At 51.6% G+C, this 24766-nt stretch overlaps 1 protein-coding gene across 10 annotated transcripts in view; it reads left to right on the top strand.

Moving 5' to 3' along the window:
• The window catches only part of SAMD11 (sterile alpha motif domain containing 11), a 250070-nt gene that overhangs the window by 122406 nt on the left and 102898 nt on the right, over positions 1-24766 (top strand). For 8 of the 10 annotated variants that reach the window (XM_053280812.1, XM_053280813.1, XM_053280814.1 and 5 more), the window contains one exon: positions 965-1056. In XM_053280812.1, coding sequence (XP_053136787.1) covers positions 985-1056 — 72 coding nt within the window. In that variant the 5' untranslated portion in view covers positions 965-984. Of the gene's footprint in view, positions 1-267; positions 287-964; positions 1057-24766 lie in introns of those variants that run through there. The other 2 variants (XM_053280817.1, XM_053280809.1) reach the window with 2 other exon arrangements.

The raw sequence follows: 24766 nt of genomic DNA, 5'->3' as shown, positions 1-24766 counted from the left end.
CCTTCCTTTGCTTCCCAATCTTAGGTCTGTTCAGCCCCAGCCTCCAGGAAAGGGGGGCATGCAATGCGCTTTGCAAGGCGGGTGGGGGTGGAAAGAGAAAATAGCCACTGTATATCCCACCCACCCCCGCCGCCGCACGGAGAGGCAACGGAAGACCGAGCGAAGCCAGCCCAAGAGACAGGGAGGGGATTAGCAAGAAAGGGAGAAGAATCCAAGAGGCCGCCTTGACATGTCATTAGCTGAGGGCTGGATGTGGCGTGCCAGGGGTCCGAGGAGCCATTAGGAGGTGACTGACACCTCACCTTGTTTATTGATCGCCTGCAGGGGGAGGGGGGGGAGGAGGAGGATGGGGAGGGGTGGCTGCTCTAATGATGCTCCTTCCCCAGTCGCCAGTGCCTGGGCTGCCTCCAGGAAAACTCCTCTCATTCCTCTGGGGAGAGCTGATGTGCAAGGGATGGAGGCCGGTTTGCAGGAGGCCGCCCGGCCAAGAGTGGGGCTGTCTCCCTCCTCCCTGGCTGCCTGCTTGCCTTGATGGTCGCTGCTGCTGCTGAATATGAGTTTTATAATTGTTAATGGCCACTGCCTGCGTCTTTGACCGTGCTGCTGGTGAAGAGGAGAGGTGGGAATGTCGTCGGCTGGCTGCCTCCAGCACTGACTCTTTCCCTGGGGGTCCCCCGCCCCATTATCCATCTTTTCAGCCCATCGAACATTTTTAACAAGGGTAGATGTAGGCTAATGAGTGCGGCCCCTGCCTCTCCTTTTCATCCTTTCCACAGGGTAGAAAGTTCAATTAAGGTACATGGGAGGGGAAGGGATTGAGGAGGGGGAGAGGAGGAGGAGGAGGAGGGTCCAGTCTGTTTTGTGCAAGCAAAGCCCTTTTTTTTCTCTCTCTCTCTCTTTCTTTCAAAAGCCGGACTAAAGACCTGTCTTTCTCTCTCCCTCTCTCCATTTTCTCCACATCCAGGGAAAAGTTTGAAGACGCTTATGTCCAAAGGAATCTTACAGGTACATCCTCCAATCTGTGATTGCCCTGGGTGTCGAATTTCGTCTCCAGTGGTAAGATTATTGCTAAAACCCAAGCACCACCACAAAAATGTCTGTTTGAATTAAGCCCCTGACCTCACCCCTTTTTACTCCTTTTTATTCCCTCCTCCACCCCTTGTGTCTGGTTACAGTTTCTAGTTGGGGAGGAATCAGGAGTCTGTGAATGTACTGCTGAGAGCTAGAGGGTCCTTGCTGTTGAGGGCTATATTCTGTAGGGTGCTGAATGCCGCTGGGGGGGCCAAGTGCTACTCAAGTGCAAGCAGAATGTTTCGGATGATTTGGGGGGAGACTGTTACAACTTGCAAGCTATCCACCAGCCTTCCTGTCACTCTCCGCCCTCCTCGTATATTGTTCAGCCGTGCAGAATAGCTGGTATTAAAAGGATCTGAGGTTAAGACTGGAATCCTATCTATGCGTCCGTGGGAGTAAATCCCATTCAGCTCAGTGGGACTTACTTCTGAGTAGACTTGCATAGGCTTGCACGGCAAGAGCTGACAGAGCCGTGCACAAGTTGTGGAACTGTGTTGCGCAAAGACTGAAGAGATAACGACCTTAACCCTTCTCTATATTTTGTATTGTTTCATTCACACACACATACACACGGATAGAATTATTTTTGCTTGCATTGTGTTTCCTACGGCTGATTCAAGCACAAGGCCCCAGTCATAATTGCACTTTGCTGGGACGGAGATGCAGTTTAAATCAACAGAGCATATGTGCATGCAAATTTGTTTGCACTCAGAGAAGCCCTTAACGCAGATAAATTGTACCCTTTAGCATCTTTTAACCACCCCGTTGCGTTCTAAATCAGGATAGTAAAAAGATGGTTCCCCTGTTTCAAGTCATGCTTAGGGGTAGATTTGTAGTCTCTGTCGATGATTTGAGAGTGCAGAACCGGGAGGGGAAACCAGGCGTCCTGGGTTGTTTAATCCTGATTATAGGGGTGTGATGATGTGTGTTTGGTTCAGGTTCAAATGCATGCTTATGGAATTGCTTGCCTGGGAACGTTTTGGCAATTGCATGACATCACAAATTTCCTGGAAGAGGTGATGTCATGATCTGTCTTATTGAATAAGGAGTCCGGCTGCATATCTAGAAATGTTTGAAAATGTGGACAGGGCTGCTGAATGATGAATGAAATTATTGGTTTATCAGGTGCTGCCGTATCCTTTCTTTAGCAAGATCTGAAAGGGCACCCCCCCCCCCAGTCCCCACTCAAAGCATTTGTGATGTACCATGGGGGGAAAAACAACCACCAGAAACTGGGTGTGTGCTGTTCTGGTCAGAGCCAAAAAATTCCATTATGGATTTGGAGCAGTGAGGGGCCATGTGCTACTGGTTTCCATGCATTTTGGAGACGTGCCCTGGGGGAGCCGGTCATGGATAGCCGACCAGTCCTCTGTGGGAGAGCAGAAAGAGGTTTCCTTCCATCAAACTGTGCTTGGAGAGACCGCCATGATTGGCTTGGAATCCTAGCTCAGTGGAAGAGCATCTGCTGTGCATGAAGAAGGCCCCAGCTTCAGTCCCTGGCAGCATCTCCAGGTAGGGCTGAAAGAGACCTGAAAAGGTCTCTGGAGCGCCGTTGCCAGTCTGTGATGTAGACAATACTGAGCTAGGTGGAGCAGCAGTCTTGGACTCAGTAGCCAGCTTCACGTGTTCATCAGGCATATCCATAGCTCAGTGGAATAGGATCTGCTAGCATGCGGACGGTGCCAGATTCACTCTCTGGCTTTTCCAGGTAGGGCTGGGAGAGACTCGGGCCTGAAACCTTGGAGAGCCGCTGCTAGTCAGTGTAGACAGTACTGAGTTAGAGGGACCAAGGGTGTGGCCGGGTATAAGCTTCCTATGTTCCTATAACTCAGCAGGTGTTCCTCCGTTGGGAAATGGGAAACTGGGGTGATATGGGGCCTCTGGAGCAGAGACTTCGGGGCTGATTTCCCAATGGAAAGTCGCTTTACTCCAAGCTGTAGTCAGTTCCAATGCACTCTGCTACAACTTGTAGGCTGAACCATTTTCATATAAAGATGTGTTTTCATACCCACACCCTGGACCTCTGGTTCTGCTGAACAGGAAGCACACTAAGCAACCCTTCACCTCCCTATAAAATGGGACCCATATTTCACAGTGTTTTGGCCAAAGTCCCCCCTTCACCATGGTCACTTGGTTACCTGTGCTGAATGCACAACAGTTTGTTGTGTGGGCCCTCAGAGACCTGCAGGGATGGGGCGGACCAGATCGGTGCCCCTTTGCGCCCTGCCAGCAACCCTACATAGGAACGTTCCCTGCAGATAAATGTGGAAGAAGGCTGTGCTGAAATCCACCAGATCAAACAAGCAATCTACAACGTGCTGTGCAACTTCTAATTGAAACGGACATAGAAAAAACATTCTGAAATGTTGAATGGCACTCTTTCGCCACCCTGTTGGGTTTCCATTTGCACCCCTCCCCACTGGCTTAGAGATAACTATGGAGTTGCTTCTGATGTAGATAATTATTTTAAGTCCTTCATCAAAAATAGTCCAAGAGTAGAACTCCTGGGAATGCTGAGTATGTGGAAATTTGGATAGTATACCCAGCATTTCAATGTCCACTGTAAAGCAATGGTATTGTGAGTCTGAAGTCCAAAATGTTTGGCTTGGCTTGGGGTTTTGATTTTGTCTATTGTTTTTTGTTTTTTTTAATTATTTTTTTGTGTTAGTTTGACTGCTTTTAATCAGGGATGTTACAAGTGTTGTGGGCTTTTTCATTTTTTGAGTCTTAATAATTAATATATACATATATAATAATAATTAATTAATGATGATGATGGTGATGGTAATAATAATAGGAAGCTGGGCCATAGCTCAGTGGTAGAACATCTGTTTTGCATGCAGGGAGTCCCAGGTTCAATCCTTGTGAGCAGCTGCAGGTAGGGCTAGTAAGTGGGAAAGACCTCTCTGAAGCCTTGGAGAGCTGCTGCCAGTCAGTGTAGACGATATTGAGCTAAATGGACCAAAGGTCTGACTCGGTATAAGACAGCTTCCTGTGTTCCTAAGCCCAGCATATTCAGCATTTCTTGACATGGCAGTTCTGAGTGGCTGCAAAACATCCCATGCATTTTGAATGCAAGATTTGTTGGGGTGGGAGTGGGTGGAGTATTGAATATCTGGTTTGAAGAGCCAGCATGAATATATAGTGGTCACTTCTGACATTTAGCAGTTGCACAGAGTCATGGTGGGCTCTAAATCGCCATTGCTGCGGGCTGTTCAGCAAGGTGTCTGTCGAATTGGGCTAAGGTGGAGTCTATCACTGTATTTTGGAGGAGTGGCTGCTTACACACCTGCATACCAACTGATAGCCAACCTGTGAATTAACTGCTGTACAGAGCAGAGGTTTGGAGAAGCTACAGAGAAGGACGACAGCATTCCTGCAAAACCACTTAGGGGGAGGAAATGTGCAGAACTCTATAGGGCTTCAATTTCTCACTTTGCAAAGGGGTGTGTGTGTAAATTGCACTGTTCACAAAGAGGGAAGTAACGCAAGAGAGTAAATTTTCACCCAGTGGTTGCACCTGGGCGATTATCTCTATCCTCCCAATTTAAAACCAAGGACTCTTAAGCATGCTTAATCCTCTCTAAATTCTGCCTGTGTGCCCTGAACAGCCCTGAAAATAAGTTCTCTGAACTGACTAACCTAAATGTCCTTTCTTATGTGGTTCACATGTGGCCTAAAAGGCAAAGAGAGCCAACTTCCCTAACACCTGCCTGGTCGCCTGGAGCTATTTCTCAGCTCGCCACAGGCGATGAGACAAGCAGCTCTTCACAAGACTTTGATCCGGTGGCTCTAGTTTGCATGTGGGGGCTCCATAGTGCACTTAAAGCGCCATGTGATCAGGGGTGACCCCATTTGCTTTAACTTTGAGGGACATCCCATCGAGTTGTAATTTGAATGCTGGAAACATTTGCTTGCAACCAGAGTGAAAGGCTGAAACAGTGTGTGTGGTTTGGGATCTCAGCCATTGTCTTTTACTGTTTAACTTCCGAGGGAGGTTATCTTGATGGATTTACACACTAGGCTTTTCAAAAGCAAGAGAATATTTAACTTTCGGAGTAATCTTCCTGGGGCCCGTTCGCCAGACAGGATCCACCTTAAAAGCTTTTTGTGTCAATAACGCTTGGTTCCATTTTTGGAACGGCACACTCAGTAACCTCAGCGAGCCCAAAGAACAATGCTGAGACTTCTCTTGATGCGATAGGATCTCCAAGCAAAGGCAGCTCTGCAGTCGCCCCCTCAGAAGTCTTTGGGTGGCTCCACGTGAAGACCTTCCCTCGCCGGGTAGGAAGGAGTGGTGCCCACTGGAAAGCCTTCCCCAGTGAGTGGATTTGCAGGTGGGGCATTGAAGTGAAGGGCTTTCTGGAGATCTCTTGCAAGGTTTTGGCCTTGAAGCCCCTCCTTTCTTTTAGCCATGCCCCCTGAGCACCAGCCCCTCCCATCCTCAGCCACACCCCTTTAAAGAAACAGATCTAGATTAGAAGTGCTTCTGTGCTTACGCAGAGCGCTTTCCCCCTCAGCAGTACCACGCAACTGCAGACTGTCCCCACACACTTAAAATTAAGGAGGAAAGTGCCGCTGTAGTTTATTCCAGCTGGGGAGGATGGAAGTTTTAGTCCTTCTGCCAAGATCCTTGAGCTAGTCAACCCTGCTCTGCTGAATAGATCAGGCTCGAATGAATTTTTCTTACCAAGTCTGTTGTAATGTTATTCCTTTACTAATTCAAAGGTGGGGGGAATCCCTCCCAAATATTATTTTTTAACTTGTCAAGTACTCTGATACTGCAGCTAAAACTTACGTTGATACTTCCTCTGTGACCTTTCATTCCTGCCCCCTGACCGCTTCAGATCTACTTTGATTTTAATTTCCTTCTCTAAAATGAAAAGGGAAAAAATTAAAAATGCCAAAAGAGCTGGTCTGGTGGGAGCAAGCATGACTTGTCCCCTTCGCTAAGCAGGGTCGGCCTTGGTTGCATACGAATGGGAGACTTCATGTGTGAGCACTGGAAGAGATTCCCCTCAGGGGATGGAGCCACTCTGGGAAGAGCAGAAGATTCCAAGTTCCCTCCCTGGCAGCATCTCCAAGATAGGGCTGGGAGAGATTCCTACCTACAACCTTGGAGAAGCCGCTGCCAGTCTGTGAAGGCAATACTGAGCGAGGTGGACCAAGGGTCTGACTCGGTATATGGCAGCTTCCTATGTTCCTAACTCACGCCTGGGCACATCCACTCAGGAGTAAGTCCTGCTTCAATGGGCCTCACCCCCAGATAAGCGTGCTGAGGAGTGCAGATATATTCCAAGTTCTCAGGTGGTATTCTTCAGAGTAGCCCCACTAAAGTAAATGAGATTACCCTATGGCAAATCACTTAAGGACTGCAGCTAATGCTTGCTCCCACTTAAGAGCCAGGTTTAGCCATTGGCTTGCCTGCTTATTAATAACCAAAGACATCAGCCGTTTACTGTATTGTATTTTTTTTTAAGGAAGCATGGAAGGGATTGGCCATAGAAGAGTAAGCTGCCTTTTCCTGCTAACCCTGCAGGCTAAAGAGTGAGAACCACCAAGTCTCCCTGCTGGCAGCCCAGTCCTTGTAAAGATGAAATTAAATTTATCTGATCCATCCTCTCCCCTCCCCATTTCCCCCTCCCTGCTCTTCTGCCAAATCAGATCTGTAGTGTCAGGGGCTTTAATCAACCTCCATGAATGGTCGGAGACCACGTCAGCTACCCAGAAAGGAGGGCGTGGGTGGGAATTGATTGGAAGAGGAAATTGCATTTGGCTATAGCTGGAGTTTGGAAATCTGCTGGGCAGGAAGCGCTCCCGGGCCCTGTCTCATGCCTGAAGCCTTTTGTCAGCTGAATGTTTCTGTGATACCTCAGGAGGAAAATTCAAGGACCGCTTCTCCTGAGAGGGACTGCGCAGCTCTGGAATTAGGGGCAAAAGGGAAAGCTGCAAGGATGGTGTCCCACCACTGGGTGCCCTTTTATAGTTATCCATTCACTTTGTTGGCTCATTTGCCTCTAGTCCAGAGTACGTTTGTTCCTGGAGGTTGGGTGGTGTGCTGGACTTTGATGTGGTCCCCCTTCTGAGCCTTGAATCCGTTCCTCGGGCTGATCCACACAGAGAGGCACGTCTTGCACGATTTCGGTACACTTGGATGTGTGAAGCTGGCGCAATTGGAAAAGCATCGCATCTGGCTCTCCAAGGTTTCAGGCCGGAGTCTCTCCCAGGCCTACCTGGAGATGCTGCCAGGGACTGAACTTGAGACTGGATGCATGCCTCTCGTCCCGCCTGAAGTGTGTTGGGGAACGAACCATTTGATAGAATATTTAACCTCCCCATCATCACCTTCAGCAGCCATATGGGTCTTTTGGGGGGAGATGCAGCCCCCCCCCCAAAAAAAAACCCCAAAAAAACAACTGGAGGGGCGCCACGTTTCTTAGGACCCGCCTCGCCCCCCAAAGGGAACGAGCCTTTTTTGCATTAGAAAGGCGCGGAAGAGACGGGGCAAGGGGCCGCCGCAAGCCCCTTCCCCGCTCAGTCGCTGCGCCACGCACCGAGGGCGATGAGGGGAACTTGGAAGCCGCAGCCCGCCTGGAAAGTGAACTCCCCGCAAGCCGGCGAGCCCCTTCCTGCACAGACAGTCTGTTGCGCCCGGATGGGGCAGCGTGAGCGCAGGCTCTTTTGCGATGGCGCGTCCCGGAACCGACGCCCAGCCCTGCGCTTTCCCTGCTCTGGCGCAGGAGCTCTGCTCTCGCCGGGCTCTCTGGCCGGCTGCCGCCCGCCCCCGGGAGGGAGAGGGGGGGAAGGACTCTCTCGCCGCTGCTGCTGCAGCCTCGGCGCCTCCTCCCGGCTCTCCCGTGGCGCGGCTGGGCTCTCCCTCCGCATCAATCAAGCGGCACAGCTGAGCGAGCCCACCCGGTAGCCGCGTGGCTAATCGGGCGGAAGGGCGCGGCGCGGGAGCCGAGAGGAGGCGGAGGTCATGGCGGGGCCAGGCCGGACGCCCGCCCGCCCGCTCCCCCCACGGGGCCAGCCGCTCTTGCATGCAGCCCGGAGAAGGAAGGAGGCGAGGCGAGGCGGGGGCTCCGCGCCGTCTCCAGCGCCAAGGCGGCCCCTCCCTGCAGGCTAGTGGGTGAGTCGGAGCCGTCGCCTCTCCACCCCGCAGCGCAGCAGCACAGGGGCCTCTCCAAGCGCTCTGGGCTGGGGCCACTCTGGGAGAAACATGGCCCCAGCTTCCCTCCCTCCCTGGCATAGGAACACAGGCAGCTGTCATATACCGAGTCAAGCCATTGGTCTCTCTAGCTCAGAATTGTCTACCCAGACTGGCAGCGGCTTCTCCAAGGTGGCAGGCAGGGATCTCTCTCTCAGCCCTGTCTTGGAGAGGGAGGGAACTTGGAGCCTTCTGCTCTTCCCAGAGCGGCTCCATCCCCTAAGTGGGGGAATATCTCCCAGTGCTCACACTTCTAGTCTCCCATTCATATGCAACCAGGACAGACCCTGCTTAGCTAAGGGGACAAGTCATGCAGGCTACCACAAGGCATCTCCAAGAGAGGGCTGGGAGAGACTCCTGCCTGCAACCTTGGAGAAGCTGCTGCCAGTCTGGGTATACAATACTGAGCTAGGTGGACCAATGGTCTGACTCAATAAAAGGCAGCTTCCTATGTTCCTAAGAGAGAGAGGTGCAACCCAAGCTGCCCTCCCCCCCCCGGTTCATTAGGAGGGGCTGCTGCTGATGAACAAGTGCGCATGTGTGACTTTGTGGGATTTTGAGGGTAGGTGACATGGTTGGTAGCCCTTTGATCTTATGAAACCCTGATCCAGTGTTTGTTTGTTTATTTATTGTATTACATTTATATCCTGTTCTTCCCACATGGAGCTTGATTATGTTTCTCCTCACAACAACCCTGTGAAGTAGGTTAGGCTGAGAGGAAAGTGGCTGGTTCAGAGTCACCCAGTGAGTTTCATGGCTGAATGAGGATTTGAACTCAGGCCTCCCTGTTCTTAGTCCAGCCTTCTAACCATTACACCACACTGGCTCCCTAACCCACCATCACAAGGTGATTTGTGGTTTGTGCCATGTATGTGTTTGACTTTGTAGAGTAGGGGTGCTCCAACTTGGCTCTCCAGTTGTTGGGTTTCAACTCCCAGCATCACCAGCAGGTACTCTACATTTCTGTATTTTAATCAAGTTGGCCTTGCATACAGAAATAATGTGCGGTTAATGGCATCCCACACTTCTAATAGTCTCGGAATACAGAAATAATGTATGGTAAATGATGCATTACACCTTTCTTTAAAAAAACCAACCCCAAACAGTGTTTCTGTAGACCAATGTTAAGAGCGTGAGGTGTGAACTAGGAAACTCCTGGTTGAAATCTCCCCTGTGCCATGATCTTATTCGAAGGCCATGGTGACGCTTATGCGCTCTGTCCTTCCTCCACATGTGGGTAATAACATTAAGGCAAAGTGTTAGCCCTACCTTAAAAGGGTCACCGTACAGGTTACTGAGATCATGGAAGTGATGCAAGAGCACCAAAGGTCTTCCTTGCACAGTTCTTGTGTTGACCTGGTTTAGACTGGGATTCGGCTGCACCCGTTAGGGGTTCTCAAACTGTTCTTGGACTACAACTCCCATCATTATGTTGTGGCTGGGGATGGTGGGAGTTGTAGTCCAAGAACAGCTGGGGACCCCAGTTTGAGAACTCCAGGCCCTCATGACTTGGCAGAGGCTGGAAGGGAGAGGTTTGTCTGCGTTGCCAGTTGGTAAACTATCAAGATTTAGGTGAACTTGTTAAAAAGGGAGAGATGGGGGGGGGCGTGGGGGGAGAAAAGGCATGGGGTGACAGGGTGGGGGAGGATGCAAATAAAGCCATAAATAGGCCGGCCGGCAAGCAACGTCATCTTGTTAGCGATGTGTCAAGGGCAGTGTAAAGGTGAGCTCAGATAAGTAATTTTGCTGTCAAAATTATTTAGAGATGTCATTAAAAGCGCTCGGGGCTGTCTCCACCGCTCCGGGGCATGAGCGACTGTTTTTAATTTGCGGCGGCTCTGCGCGTCCCACCTCGCTGCCCTCCTTGGGGCTCGGTGGCAGCTCCCTCCAGAGGGGCCGGCGCGCGGCTGAGCCTGCAACAAGGCCGGCCGGCTGGCTGGCATTCCCCGGCGGCGGCCAGCTGGGTGTGCCCATCTGCCCCAAGCCTTCGGAGAAGCTGCCTCCTCCCCGCACAGCCCTGGGAAAGGGGAAGAGCTCTCTTCTCTGCTGGATGTTGGCGTTGGCGAGGAGAGCTTTCCTGCAGCGCGTTCGAGGATGAAATAAAGCTCGCTCTGTGTGCACAAAATTAAAAATACATGTTTGCCTCTGCCCTCTGCGTGCGGCTGAATTCCCTGGGTGTTCAGCCGGTGTTTCTGCTCTGCGCGGTCTGTTCCCCAAATCTGGAGATTTGGCAAGAGGCTTGCTGCACAACAGATGTCAGTGCCGCCTCTCCGTTGACAGGGCCGCCTCTTCCGCCTCTGCAGTATTTCTGTCTTCCTCTCCCCCCTCCACCACTTCGTTGCCAGAGACTTCTGGCCTGATCCTGCCTGGGACTGAGTTGAGCATTGTTTGTTACCGTTCACATGTCGATGGAGCTATCCGGGGGCATTGCTAGGTATTTAGGAACATAGGAGATAGGCATGGGCACGGGACCGGTTCGGAGGCCCCAAGTGCATGAACGGACTGGCATGAACGACTAGCGCATCGAACAGCTGGCATGCCCGATGTGCATGCTTGCGAGTGCGCCCCGCGCGCCCGACGCGCACAGGCGCATTGGGTGCTTCTGGGTACGTCCAGTCAAGGGGGCAACGGAACGGCAGGGAGGTGTGCTGCCGCCCTGGTGGACTTTCAAAAAACCGAGCGCTGGCAGGGGGGAAGTGGAAGTGCAGAAGAGCTTGGGCTCAGTCTCCAGGTCAAGGGGCAGAGGATGGGAAAGACTCCTGCCTGGGATGCTGAGGAGCTGCTGCCAAATGGTGCAGACAGCTCTGGGCTAAGTCGGCCAGTGGTCTGACTCAGCATACGGCAGCTGCATGCGCTGCTGTGCGCATGAATTCCAGCTAGTGCTCCAAGACATTTTGCTCCTTTAACAAGCAAGCCTCTATGAAACTGACAGCCGCCATCGACTTTATCTTTCTGGTCGGGTCACATGGAAGGCAGCCTGGTCCTCCCTCCCTCCCTCCGACGGGAGGGGAAACACGGCCCCTTCCCCTGAGCTGAGGCTATAATCCCAGGCAGGATTGCAGTGTCACTTGCCTAAAGGAGGCGGATGGGTGGGGATTCCCAGCCGTGTGGAAGAGAGCCTCGCCTGCATTATTCTGGATTGGGTTAGAGCTGGGGCTTTGATTGCTCTTGATTCGTTTTGCACATGGCAGAGGGGAGGACGCCCTTCTGCAAAATCCCTTTCCAGTCCCACCTGCCAAATTGGCCAGCTTTTCAACCAGACCGCCTTGGTATTTTAATTATCTGGATAGATTTATTATTTAGAAGCCCAGCTAGCAAATGAGCAATTGTATGATTTCTTCCAGTGGGCATGGTCTCTCTGTATTCTGTGCCCCTCCCTGCACCTAAAACACAACTCTGTGTGTGTGTGTGTGTGTGTGTGTGTGAGAGAGAGAGAGAGAGAGAGAGAGAGAGAGAGAGAGAGATCCCCATAGCAAAATTCTCTTATTGGAACACAGTTTGCTTAACAGAATATATTTGCATGCATATGCTCAGCTTTGCATAATGTATTCAGCTTCTGTGAGTTGGATTTCCAAATCATTTGGAACTCCTGTGCAAATGGGGTACAGTGGAGGGAAAGACGGGGTGGCTGATTGCTGGTGGACGCGTTTCCAGGAAACATGAGTCACTCAGGATGCAGAATGAGTTCTGAACCTGCTAAAGGCTGACTCGGGATCCTGAACTTCACGCCAGGAAGTTTGTATGAGTGCACTTCAAATCGGCAGAAGCTTGGATCGCTTCTGTCTTAGGGGAAATCTGTCCCTCTGGAACATAGGAAGCTGCCTTATATGGAGTCAGGGTCTTGGCCCATCTAGTTCATTATTGCCAATGTCGCGTTTATTTACGGTCATAGACCAAAGCTCAGTATTGTCTGCACTGACTGGCAGCAGCTCTCCAAGGTTTTAGGCAGGAGTCTTTCCCAGCCCTACTTGGAGATGCTGCCGGGGACGGAACCTGGGTGCGAAGCAGATGCTGAACCACTCAGGGATGTCCTCCATCCCCAGGGGGGAAAAGCTGACAGCACCCAGCATTGCCAAGTGGACTCTTATCCAAGTACTAACCAGGCCTGATGCTGGTTAAATAGAGAGAGATCCTATTTATATTTAATACTTGTACTTCTAATTTGTATTTTAATTGTGTGCACAGAAGTGCACCCCCTGCTAACTTGGCAAGGAGGCACCTTTTAACATGGTGATTCTCTTTTATTTAGCAGGGGGAGAGTAACTGGCCCTCTCCACCCCCAGTATAGGACCTTCAGTGTCTGTTGCTGGTGTCTTATCTTATGTTTCTTTTTAGAATGTGAGCCCTTTGGGGACAGGGAGCCATCTTATTTATTTGTTATTTCTCTGTGTAAACCGCCCTGAGCCATTTTTGGCAGGGTGGCATCTGTCTGACTGTGTAAACAAGAAATAATCATCAAAATAAAATTCAGCTATCCTAGGTCCTTGGGAAGGACTCGATGTCTGGATAAAACAAACCGGTCAATAACACTTGTCTGACTGTGTAAACAAGAAATAATAATAAAAAATAAGTATTAAATATAAAAAAATAGGATCTCTCTCTATTTAACCAGCATCGGGCCTGTTTAGTACTTAGATAGGAGTCCGCTTGGCAATACTGGCAGACAGAAATACAGAATAATTATACTGTAAACCGCTTTGGGATCCTTTTGATGAAAAGCGGTATAGAAATTAAGCCATCAATCAATCACATTCAAGGTAGTACGGCCATAGCCATAGACGGTCAAAGGGTGCACCCGCTGGGTGGTAGCTTAACTCGGTCTCGCTCCTCTCCCCCGCCCCCTTGCTAATTGCATCCATTAGGAATCAAGTCTCCTATGATCTGCATAGCCCCACCTTCATCTCAATAGCCCTGCCTGCTCATCTGCATAACTCTTCCTTGGTCACACTAGCGTGTGACAGCAGTGCTAGCCTTCCAGAGCCAGAGAATGGGGCATGAGAACCAGATCTGCTCCCTTCCTCCTGTCCTTCCCGTTTGATGGTTGTGACTACTCGCCTTCTCTTGCTCACTTATGTTCTCTTGAGTTTTGGGTAGATTTCGTTTTTCTTCTGTTTGGCTTGGGGGCTACAGGCCTGTGCCCATGAAGTGTCGAACACACTCTCCTCTGGTTGTGTGTGTGTGTGTGTGGGGGGGGGTATAGAAAAAACTGGAGATGTATGTGTTATGTCGTACTCCGGCTCTGTGGAAACCACTTTTGCTGCGTTGCTAAGGCAACGGGCGATAGCGCCTGAAGACAGGAACGGGCAGGCCTTCCTCTCTGCGATGATGGAGCAGCGGTGATTGAATGAGATTAGATGGAATTAGATAATACTGAAATTCACTGTGGTCTCAGCGCCGGGCCTTGATTAAATAAGTGAAAGTGTCGTCCCCTCGTAGCAAAATGAATTCTCCCCAATCAATAACTTTCCCCACCCCTCTCTCGGCTCCCTAAGCTGTGTCTTTATGACATGGGGCGATTGGCCCATGCAGAATTGTTCCAGTGGTGGGGGGGTGGGTTATGACTGGGCTGGTGTGTAAACTACGTCCGTCTGGTCACCTGAGAGCTGCACAAGAGTGTCAGACTAGAACCTGGGACAGAAGGACTCGGGTTCAAATCCTCACCCGGCACTGAAGGTCGTTGAACTGGTCTTGTGGTAGCCTGCATGACTTGTCCCCTTAGCTAAGCAGGGTCTGTCCTGGTTGCATATGAATGGGAGACTAGAAGTGTGAGCACTGGAAGAGATTCCCCTGAGGGGATGGATCCGCTGCTCTGGGAAGAGCATCTAGGTCCCAAGTTCCCTCCCTGGCAGCATCTCCAAGATAGGGCTGAGAGACACTCCTGCCTGCAACCTTGGAGAAGCTGCTGCCAGTCTGGGTAGACAGTACTGAGCTAGATGGACCAATGGTCTGACTCGGTATATGGCAGCTTCCTATGTTCTTTCAGCCTAGTCTACCTCATGAAGTGGTTGTAAGAATAAAGTAGGAGGGTGGAGAGAAGAATCCTGTACGTGACCCCGAGCCCCGCAGATCAGGCCTGCACAACTACAGCCCTGCAGCTGTTGGATCACAACTACCATTATCCCCTGGCCACAGTGGCCCATAGTCAGGGGTGATGGGTGTTGTAGTCCAGTAAGAGCTGAGGGCTGAAGTTGTGGAGCCCTGCTGTAGAGGGAGGATTTAATAAATGAAAGGACAAGGAAGAGAAGCTGGTTCTTGTTTCCTCCTTTCAAGTCGCAAAGGGCTATGTGAGACGACAGGTTTGTACAAAATCCTTATGGACTAGTAACCTGCAAACAGTGTACTTTGTTGGTTTGTGGCCAGACTGTGTGCACTCCCTGTGTTAAGTGAGAATTCTGTGCCAAGGAAAGCAGAATTCTGGGGCTGGCTGGATTTTTTTTTCCAAATTGAGTGTCTTCGCATCATTGCGTAATATGTTTTTACTGCACAATTCATAATTCATATAGCATAATTCAGTTTTCACTGTTTTCTCCCTTAGTTAGGAAAGAGAGAAGTACAGGAGCTCAGTGGAGAGCACTGAAGCCTCTGTACCCCTGGGAATCTTGTTGGCCTCCCCTCCCAGGATTTCAGCTTGGCGTTGCCCATACGCCCAAGCACAGCTTTCCCAGCCATAAGGGCTAGGAACTTGGGTTTTTAAATGGAACGAAAGTGGAGTTGCATAGCAAGCCGAGTTCTGTGTCTCCTGTCACACTCTGCATTTCTCTGTTGCATTCCACAGGGAGTTATCCTGTGTCCATCAAAGTATGTCCCTTTAGGGAAGGGGCCGTCGCTCAGTGGTAGAGCATCTGCTTTGCATGCAGAAGGTCCCGGGTTCAGTCCTTGGCAGCATCTCCAGGTAGGGCTGGGACGGCCTCCTGCCCGGAACCCTGGAGAGCTGCTGCCGGTCAGTGCTGACAGTACTCCGCTAAGTGGACCAATGGCTTGACTCGGTAAAAAGCAGCTTTCCTGGGACTGAAGAAGCAGAGCTCTTGTTAGAAACCAGTCACTAGCATTCTTGTCCTTTTCAAGTCTGAGGTGGGCCCCTCTTCTGGCTGGTGCTGCTGACTCTCTCCTGCAGCCGCTGGGTGCTGTTTCTTCAGGGCAGAAAGTGACTGTGTGAGAGCAGGAAGCTTGATTTCCTGCTGCTCGCCGCCCTGGCTTGGCGGCTTCATGGCCATCCTGCGTGGCAGGAAGTCCCGGTTCCTGCTCTGGCTCTTGGGGGTCCCCCCCCCGACCCGCCGCCCGCGCAGGAAGGAGCCCGGAAGCCCTGAAGCCCAGCGGCAGCATCATTGCTTGGTCCTGGTGGCACGAGCGAGCGGGGAGCAGCGTTGGTGGGTAAGGTGAGCGCGCTGCAGTCCCCCAGAACCTCCCCACTGCGCACACTTCCGGTTTCAAGCAGAAAGCCACAACTCTGGGCTCGGGTTTAGTTGGAAGCCACTCAAGGGCCCTGAGGGGTTGCATTAGACGGGTTGATTAACGGGGTGTGTGTGTCTTTTTCACTCCGGCACCCTCTCTTTTTTAACAGGGAGGAGCTATGCCCCCATCGGCCATGGGGAGTGGGGGTAACACTCTTGTGGGGCCGTTCTGCCCCCGATCAGTCTCCCAAGCTGTGTTTTCCGGTGCTGAAGCAAATAGTCTTGGAATCAAAAACAGCCGTTTGTGTGGGCAATTTTCAGCAGGAAGCCTTTTCGGGAGGAAAGTCCCCGTCCTGTCCCCCACCCCACCCCACCCCTGGGGCATGCCTCCGATTTGGATTGGGCCGCCCCGCCCCGCCCCGACGGAGAAGCTGCCAGGCTCAAGCACACCTTGCACAATAACATTCAGTGTGTGATTGGGTGGATCGCAAAGTGGCTGGAGCAAAACGTGCCTTGCAGGGAGCTCATGGCGGGGTGGGGGGGGGGGGCTTAGGCCAACTGTGCTCTCACCCACCCTCTCCTCCAGCCCTTCCCTCTGCACTTATGGGGGTAATAATACTGCTGGTTAGTGTCTGAAGGTGGGGTGCAGGAAGGACTTTGGATACTCTAGATTTCTGCATAATATGGAGTGTGGAGAGAGCCCGTCTTGTGGAAGCCAGCAGGAATGGCCCCCTTTGCTATGCAGGGTCTGTCCTGGTTTGCACTTGGAGGGGGGACTACGTGGGGGTGCTGTAGGATATTCCCCTTTGGGGATGGGCCCATAGCTCCCTGGAAGAGCATCTGCTTAGCATGCAGAAGGTCCCAGGTTCACTCCCTGGCAGCATCTCCAAGATAGGGCTGAGATTCCTGCCTGAAACCGTGGAGAGCTGCTGCCAGTCAGTGTAGGCGACACTGAACTGGATGGACCAAGGGTCTGACTCTGTATAAGGCAGCTTCCTATGTTTCTTCTAGTTGGATGGGTATAGGCCACCTCAAGCCTCAGAGGCAAGATGCCTCCGAATACCAGCTGCAGGGGAGCAACGTCAGGAGAGAGGGCCTGCCTTCACCCCCTACTTGTGGGCTTCCCAGAGGCATCTGGTGGGCCACTGTGTGAAACAGGATGCTGGACTAGATGGGCCTTGAGCCTCACATCCAGCATGGCGGTGCTTATGTTAATTGGTTGCCTGTAAAAGGCCTTGTCGTGAGAACAGGTGGTGTGTGTGTGTGTGGCTATGCAGCCAAGAACTGGGATATGTATTTGTTTTGATTAAGATTGAGAAAGAAAGTGGGGAATACTGGTGCTTTAGTTGGGAGAAGCATATAGGCTGCAAGGTGAGATTCTTGGCCTGGGCATCTTGTTTGCTGCCATGAGTGGGTGGGATGCTGATGCCAAGGTAGCCTCCCCACATCACCTTGGAGTAAGTCCCCCCCCCCAAATTGCTAGCTCTTGTGATTTTTGGATAGCTGGCTTTCCGACTTGTATCTGAGCTAGCCACTGGTTTCTTCAAAGAGCAGACGGACCAACTTTCTTAATGCTTCCTCATCTGGTCTCCTGAAGGAATTTTCTTCCAAAATAGCAACCAAATGGTTCCTGTCTCAGCATAGAAAGATGTTCTTTCTGCTTGCTGACACACTGAGAAGGAAGGGATAGGAACTGAGGTGTAAGTAAAGCTGATTGAAGCATCTGTTTCATACCTGGGTGGGAAACAACAAACCCTTCAGCTCACCCACGTACAGGCAAATTTTTTGGCGGCCAACTAGGACAAAGGAACTTTTGAAGTTTCCTCAGCTCTCCTGTCTGGTCTTCCCCTTCTCTCTTCTCTTCCCCCCCTGAGAGACTTGGCAGTTTCTTGAAAGTGTGCCACAAAAGCTTTCCTGGGGTGAGAGTAACAGGTGAAGCCTCACAGCCTCGAATCTGGTACAAGGAGCCCAAGAGGGGAAATCTTAAAATCATTCTCGGAGTGAATAAAGAGGCCAGAGAGAATAAAAAAATGCAGTTTCAGAGGGCTGGGTAGGCAGGGCTCTGGCTCAGAAGAGAAGAAAAGAAACCAGACCTCCAAACTAAGTTACCCCAAACTCTGCAACAGAAAAAAAAGTTGAATTCTGCAACTGAATTTGAACTCTGCAAATGAAAAAGTTGAAGCTGCAAGCAGGACAAACTGGCTCAGTCCCCACTCTGGTTTCCAAGTCATATTCTGTCAGTTCATGCACTTCCAAACCTATCTCTTTTGCCACCTAAAGGGCTATAAACTTGTTTTTTAAATTTAATATACGCAAAAGAAGAAGAAGAAAAATGCAAGCCAAGATTCTCCAGAAGTCGCCCCGCTGTGCAATGTTAAAGTCTCTCTGTGTGTTGGCAACTTCTTTCATTCCGTGATTCTTTCCCTTGCTCTGTAAAATTCTTGTTTATGAAACATGTTTGAGTGCTGCCCTTCAGTTTATCAACACTTCCAGGAAAGCTTACAACAGTTGTTTAAGAAACAAACAAACAAACTTTGAATTACTCAGCATGGGGCTGGGGCCGTAGCTCAGTGGTGCAATATCTGCTTTGCATGCAGAAGGTGCCTGGTTCAATCCCTGGCAGCATCTCCAGGTAGGACTGGGAAAGACTCTGGCCTGAAACCCTGGAGAGCTGCTGCCAGTCAGTGTTGACAGTGCTGAGCTAGATGGGCCCAAGAGTATGACTGTTCCTAGCAGAAACGTTATGCCCGCTATCCTATGCCTGCTTACCTTGGAGTAGAACCATGGAATAGAATCATACAGTAGGTACAGTTGGAGAGGGATCTTGTGGGCCATCTAGAATGTCCCCAACAGTGAGCGAGAGCCCCCTAGGCACCTGGTTCCTGCCGAACCTACCATGAATAACTAACTGTCTTACCTTTAGCGAGTTTCTCCTAAATGTTCAGCAGAGATCTACTCTCCTGTAACGTAAGCCTAGAGTCCAGCCCCCTGAGGCATCGGAAAACAAGGTTTTGCCTTCTGCTATAGGCCCCATTCACATGTTACATTCCACACTCATACAGTCTGTGCACAGTGAACGCAGGGACAGCTGTTCACACATTACATTGAATGCTGGTATGGCAATACACTTCTAGTCTGCCTCCTGCATTTCAGGGGGCCTGTATCCCGGTTAGCTTTTTAAGCAAACAGCAGTACAGTTATTTACACAGAAATATATATGTGTGTGCAGACCTCTGAATGCAAGTATGTGGCAGCCCTTCAGGTACTGGAAGAATGAGTAAAGCATCAGTGAGTAAGTCCCATTGAACTCAGTAGGACTTGCCCCTGAGTAGACCGACTCTTGTAAAACTCTCTCATCTGCTGTACCCTTTTTGAATTTTAGTTTTAGTTTTTTTAAAAATGATTGTTTTATGTTTGCTGTTGGCTGCCTTGGACACCTTTAGAAAGAAGGTAGAGGAGGCATATCATAATAGGAACATAGGAAGCTGCCATATGCTGAGTCAGACCATTGGTCTTCACAGATGGGCAGCGGCTTCTCCAAGGTTGCAGGCAGGAGTTTCTCTCAGCCGGATCTTGGAGAAGCCAGAGAAGGAACTTGGAACCTTCTGCTCTTCCCAGAGCGGCTCCATCCCCGGAGGGGAATCTCTTCCAGTGCTCACACTTCTAGTCTCTCATTCATATGCAAGCCAGGGTGGACCCTGCTTAGCTAAGGGGACAAGTCATGCTTGCTGCCACCAGACCAGCTCTCCTCTCTAGATACACAAGGAGCTGAATGGAGCAGTGGGGCCAGCAGAATCGATTTTTCAGAAAAGCAGCTAACTTGGGCGGCGGCGTGCAGGGACTTTGCCCGGAGCCGGAAATGGGTTGGGGTTGGGTGCTCAGCAAGCCTCTCTGCAGGGGCTTTCCACGTGTGTAGCGCTGCAATGGAGACTCGGCCTCAAGAGCGCGGTGGTTGGAGTATTACGCAAAACATTCCCTGCCCCTCTCTCAGTCCCCATCCAGCACAGGCTGGGACTTCACTGCCAGTGTGAGGCAATGCAGCCATATGGCAGTCCTAGAGCTCAAATTCATTATTTCCAAAGGCTCCCATTCTTTAAAGGAGCCTTGTTCACTCACTCCTCTACCCCGGAACGAGCAGCAGAAGCGAGTGCATTCAGGGATCCCGGAGACTCCTCCAGCCTCCCAGGAGCCAGGCCAACCCCTTGGCTTCCTTCCTGGCCAGCTGAGACTGTGTATGCCAGGCTTCCCTAAACTGCGGCCCTCCAGATGTTGCTGAACTACAACTCCCAGCATCCCTAGCCACAATAGATTGTGGCTAGGGATGCTGAGAGTTGTAGTTCAGCAACATCTGGAGGGCCGCAGTTTGGGGAAGCCTGGTGTATGCCGTGGGAGCAGGGCCATCTACCCTGCAGATTCCCACTGGCCTGGGACTGCCGTCTCTCCATCTTTCCTTCCATGGGGTCTTGGGTAGGAAGCAGTGTTCCCTCTCAGAGGGGTTCCCCAGAGCTTGTTGACTACAACTCCCAGAACCCCCAAGCAAAAGCCATTGCAGCTGGGGATTCTGGGAGTTGTAGTCAGCAACACCTGGGAATCCCTGTTAGAGGCAACATTGGTAGGAAGAGAAATCTAGCCTGGAAGGTCTGGCCTAATCCAAGGAGGCAGTAAGGTTGTTACACGACCGTTACTCAGGCGGGGAAGGCAGAGTCGAACCTACCCCAGTCCCCCCCGGCAACTATCATTGGTCTAATGCAGGTATTCTCAACGTTGGGTCCCCAGATGTTATTGGACTTCAACTCCCATAACCCCCAACCAAAGGCCACTGGGGCTGGGGATTATGGGAGTTGAAGTCCAATAACAGCTGGGGACCCAACACTGAGAATTCCTGGTCTAATGTGTGGTGTGCAGCTCATGTGCCCACACACCCTACGCTGCTCTGAGCAGCACGGAACTGTGGAGGCCAGGAAAATGAAGCTTGGCCTCCAGATTGCCCTAAATGCACCACCTGAGGAGCGCAGTGCATGGTGGGGGATTTCCCCTCAAGCCAGGTGCTTGGCTCTGTGTCTGCAGCTCGAATCCTATAGCCTCCAGCCCGAGCCCACGCACAGCCCTGCAAGTGGCACACGTGCACCCTTTTACCCAGGTGAAAGCGTGGGGGGAATTCCCGGGCTGCTCCGAGAGGCAGTGCTGGGATCGGCCTTGATCCCGCTTCTCCGCACAAGCCTATTCCTGGTTCCTCGCACTCACATGAACAGCCTCACTGTTTTCTAAGAGGAATCTGGCCCATTTTCTGAATGCGTTGGAGAATGTCAGGCTTGCGGTCATTAGTGGAGGAAATAAATTAACAACACGGCTTCCCTTACCTCTCTCTGCAAGTATCTAATGTACAGCAGAATCCTCACGCTCCTCACAGTGCCCTTCGCCACCCCTTGTCTCCTCCAAACTAGCAGTCCTGCAGTCCCGAATCCTTGCTTGGCTGCAGAGTTCATCCCTGGGCAGCATTTGGCCGGCCACTCTCCTGTCGCCGAACCTGCCTACCTTACAGGGGGGTTGTGAGCATCAATTTAGGGCGGGGAACCATGTATGTGACCCCTTGAGCTCCTTAGAGGAAGGGTGGGACAAAAACAAATAATGGTGTCCTCAATTTTCCATGGAGCCACCTGATGGCGCAGCGGGGAAATGACTTGACTGGCAAGCCAGAGGTTGCCGGTTCGAATCCCCGCTGTTATGTTTCCCAGACGATGGGAAACACCTATAACGGGCAGCAGCGAAATAGGAAGGTGCTGAAAAGCATCATCTCATACTGCGTGGGAGATGGCAATGGCCAGCCCCTCCTGTATCCTGCCAAAGAAAAAGCACAGGGCTCTGTGGGCGCCAGGAGTCGACACTTTCCCTTTCCCTTTTGGCATGGTTTGTGTGTGCGTGCTGGTGTGCGCGATAATACGGACAGGGGAGTGGGCTTCCCCTCCCTTGCCTCTCCCACCTGCAAGGCGAACAGGAACTCCTCTGTGGTTTGCGTCTGTGAGCCAAGCCCTCTCTCCACACCTGGATGCGCTTCTAGCCCGGAGTCCCTGTCTGGGCTCCTTTGTTTTCTCCCCAGCCCTTCCTGTTTGGCTGCAACAAAGGTAACAAAGCCGGGCAGGGTTTTCAGTTATCCAAATAACTGATCAGGGTCTGTTTTGCCAAGACTTGCACCTCCTTAAACAAACACATTCTCTCTCTTGGAAGGATGTCAGTCCCAGCGGGTGGCTCAGGAGTGGGAGAGAGCTGGGGCGGAAGGCGGCGGCGGCGGCGGCAACTTCTCTGCACGGCACAACAACTGTCAGGAGCGATTACGGGCTCTGCGCTTCTCCGCCCCTGCCACATACCTCGCTCCGAGCGAGAGCTGTCCTCCTTTGCAAGGGCCAGGCATTTGGCCCCCAGGCAAGTTGCTCTCCTGCTAAGCCTGGTCACATAAGACAGGCTTCAATGACACATGCCCACAAAACAGTAATTTGCGTTCCAGGCGCTGGCAGGGTGGGTGAATCTCTGCCTGTCCTCCACAGTGGCAAGCAGCGTGCTTTTAGCCCCCCATTTTTAGCCCCAAATCTCTGACTGGGGCACATGCTGTCTTGGAAGCCTTGGAGCCCCACGGCTCACCCCCTTGTTGCTTTGAATAATCTTTTCCTTGGGTTTTTTCTTACGGTGTTGTAGTACATGGGCTAGCTTGCAGGGGTCCATCATCGTCTGGGGGGTCGGATACTCATTGTGAGTTTTGACAAGGTCTGCACACACACCTGCCCCGCCCCACAGATGAAAAAGAGGTAATAGCATTGCAAGACTTTCCGCTTTCAGCGTGTTCTCATGCTTTTATGGTCCTGACCCTTGGACCTGCAGTGGCTGAATATGAATACGACTAATATTTATATGCCGCTTTACAACACAAGTTCCCAAAGCAGTTTACGTAGGTCGGTAGAAATCAATAAATAAAATAAAGATAGCTCCCTCTCCCAAAAGGGTTCACAATCTAAAAAGGCAACATAAGAGAGACACCAGCAACCCACTGTACTGGGGACGGAGAGGGCCAGGTGCTCTCCCCCTGCTCAGTAAAGAGAATCGCCACTTTTAAAAGGTGCCTCTTTGCTCAGTTAGTAGTGGTTAGTTTGCAACACCAATTTGCAAATGGTGTTTTAAAAGCTTTTTTAAAAAAAAGAATAAGAACACAAAAACTACTAGGAAATTTGATCAGTGTTGCCAGAGGCATGGAAATGAAAATGGTCAGGAATGTCCTCCAAAGATTATTCCATGGACAAGAGTACCACAATTTGTTCATTGTTCCCCTAACCCCGGCCTTAACCCTTTGCTCTGTCCAACAATGGCTGCAGTTTCACCCTAATCACTTGTGGGTAGGGATAAAGGAGGAGTGAAAACACCCTTAAAGTGGCAAGTGCAACCTTGCCATCACCGCTTTTCCATCTCTGGAGCAGGGGAGGGGGAGGGGGAGGGGAATTAATGTTGCCAAAAACCCCTGCTGCTGCTGCTGCTGAAAGGCATCATGTCACACTGCGCGGGAGGGGGCAATAGTCAACCCCTCCTGTATCCCACCAAAGGCAACCACAGGGCTCTGTGGGCACCAGGAGTCGACGCTGACTCGACGGCACACTTTAAGAACACTGAACATCAGCGGCATCAAAACCGAGCAGCCTGGCTGGACCCCTCTGGCTTGGGAGACCTGCCCGTTCTGAACGGGCCTGCCTGTTTCGGAGGCGGAGGGCTTTTGTCGATTGAAAGGAGGGGGCAGGCGGGGAGGTAATCGCTGCCTTGCCTGGGGCACCTTGATCGAGTTACTCTGCCGCCCAGCTCCAGCTGGAAAATTGGGTTAGGGACAAATAAATAAATAACCGGGAAGCCGCGGGAGCTTGACAGACGGCCAGATGCTGACCCTGAGCTCGGCCTCCCCGGGTTAGAAAAAAACCCACACCCCAAGCCAAATGTCAAGAATCTCACCCGCTGCTGTGTATGTGCGTGTGCACGTGCGCCTGCATTTCTGCGTCTGGTCATGCCTGTTAGGCGTGTGCTGAGAACTTAGCTTGCCATTGCGATTTCAGCCTCAAAGCATGAAGGATTTATGGGGTGTGTGTGGGGGTGGTGGGGGTGGGGGTGGTGGGGCAGGCAGCCAGCCAGCGCTGTGCTTGGGCTAACAGAGACCTGTTCCAGGAGTTTTACCCATTAAGGGCCTGTTGCTGCCCCCACAACAAGTTTCTCTGCTGACCTGGAGGAGCCACAAAAGGACTGCCCCTCCCTTGACAGTCCATGAATATGTCCAATCCCCTTTTACAGCCTGTGGCCATTGCACATCTTGTGGCAGTGGGTTCCGCCGGTTAATTATGTGTGAAGAAGTGGCTTTCTTTTGTCTGTCCCATCTCTCTCTGTCTCCCAGGTAGGGTTGGGAGTGATCCCCTACCTGAAACCCTGGAGAGACGCTGCCAGTCAGAGCAGTCAATACAGGGCCAAGTGGGACCAAGGGCCTGACTCAGTGGGAATGCAGCTTCATGTGTTTACAGGGACTGCCCGCCTCGGGGTGCCGCCTGCCTGTTTCCAGGATTTCCAACCCCAGGGAGACCCAGACAGCCACACGGCTTGCTCCGTCCTTTTCCACACACTCACACACGCATCTCGGCTGCTTGCGGAAGACATCAAAGGCCCAGCTCCACTCCCACCCTCGAGGTTTCCATCCAGGGGGGGCAATCCAGGGTGGTGACTGCAGCGTGCCCTGCTTCTCCAGGGAGCCGTGGCCCCTCCATGCAAGCTGCATACCTTTTGTAATCTCTGTCCGTGGCCTTGGGGTGGCTGCCACCCGCTAATCCCCAACATGCCGTCTCCTTTGCAGAGATTTGAGGAGCCTGTCCAGTGGGTCTCGCTAGTTGCTTTCATCTGTGTGCGGAGTGAGTTTTGTACGGGGTGGCAGGATCAAGGCAGTGTGCGCACACCTGCATTCAGGATGGGCCTTCCTGATTCAGCCTGAGCGGGATCTAAAATTAAATGAGTGGACATCAAAAAAATGTCTGAGCGCATGGATGTGCACACGCCTTAAAGGGAACAGTGACCCTTAAAACAC

The sequence above is a fragment of the Hemicordylus capensis genome, chromosome 16, assembly GCF_027244095.1.
Source record: "Hemicordylus capensis ecotype Gifberg chromosome 16, rHemCap1.1.pri, whole genome shotgun sequence".
NCBI classification, from domain to species: Eukaryota; Metazoa; Chordata; class Lepidosauria; order Squamata; family Cordylidae; genus Hemicordylus; species Hemicordylus capensis.
Note: the sequence above shows the minus strand (reverse complement) of the source record. Positions and strands in the feature narration are given on the sequence as shown.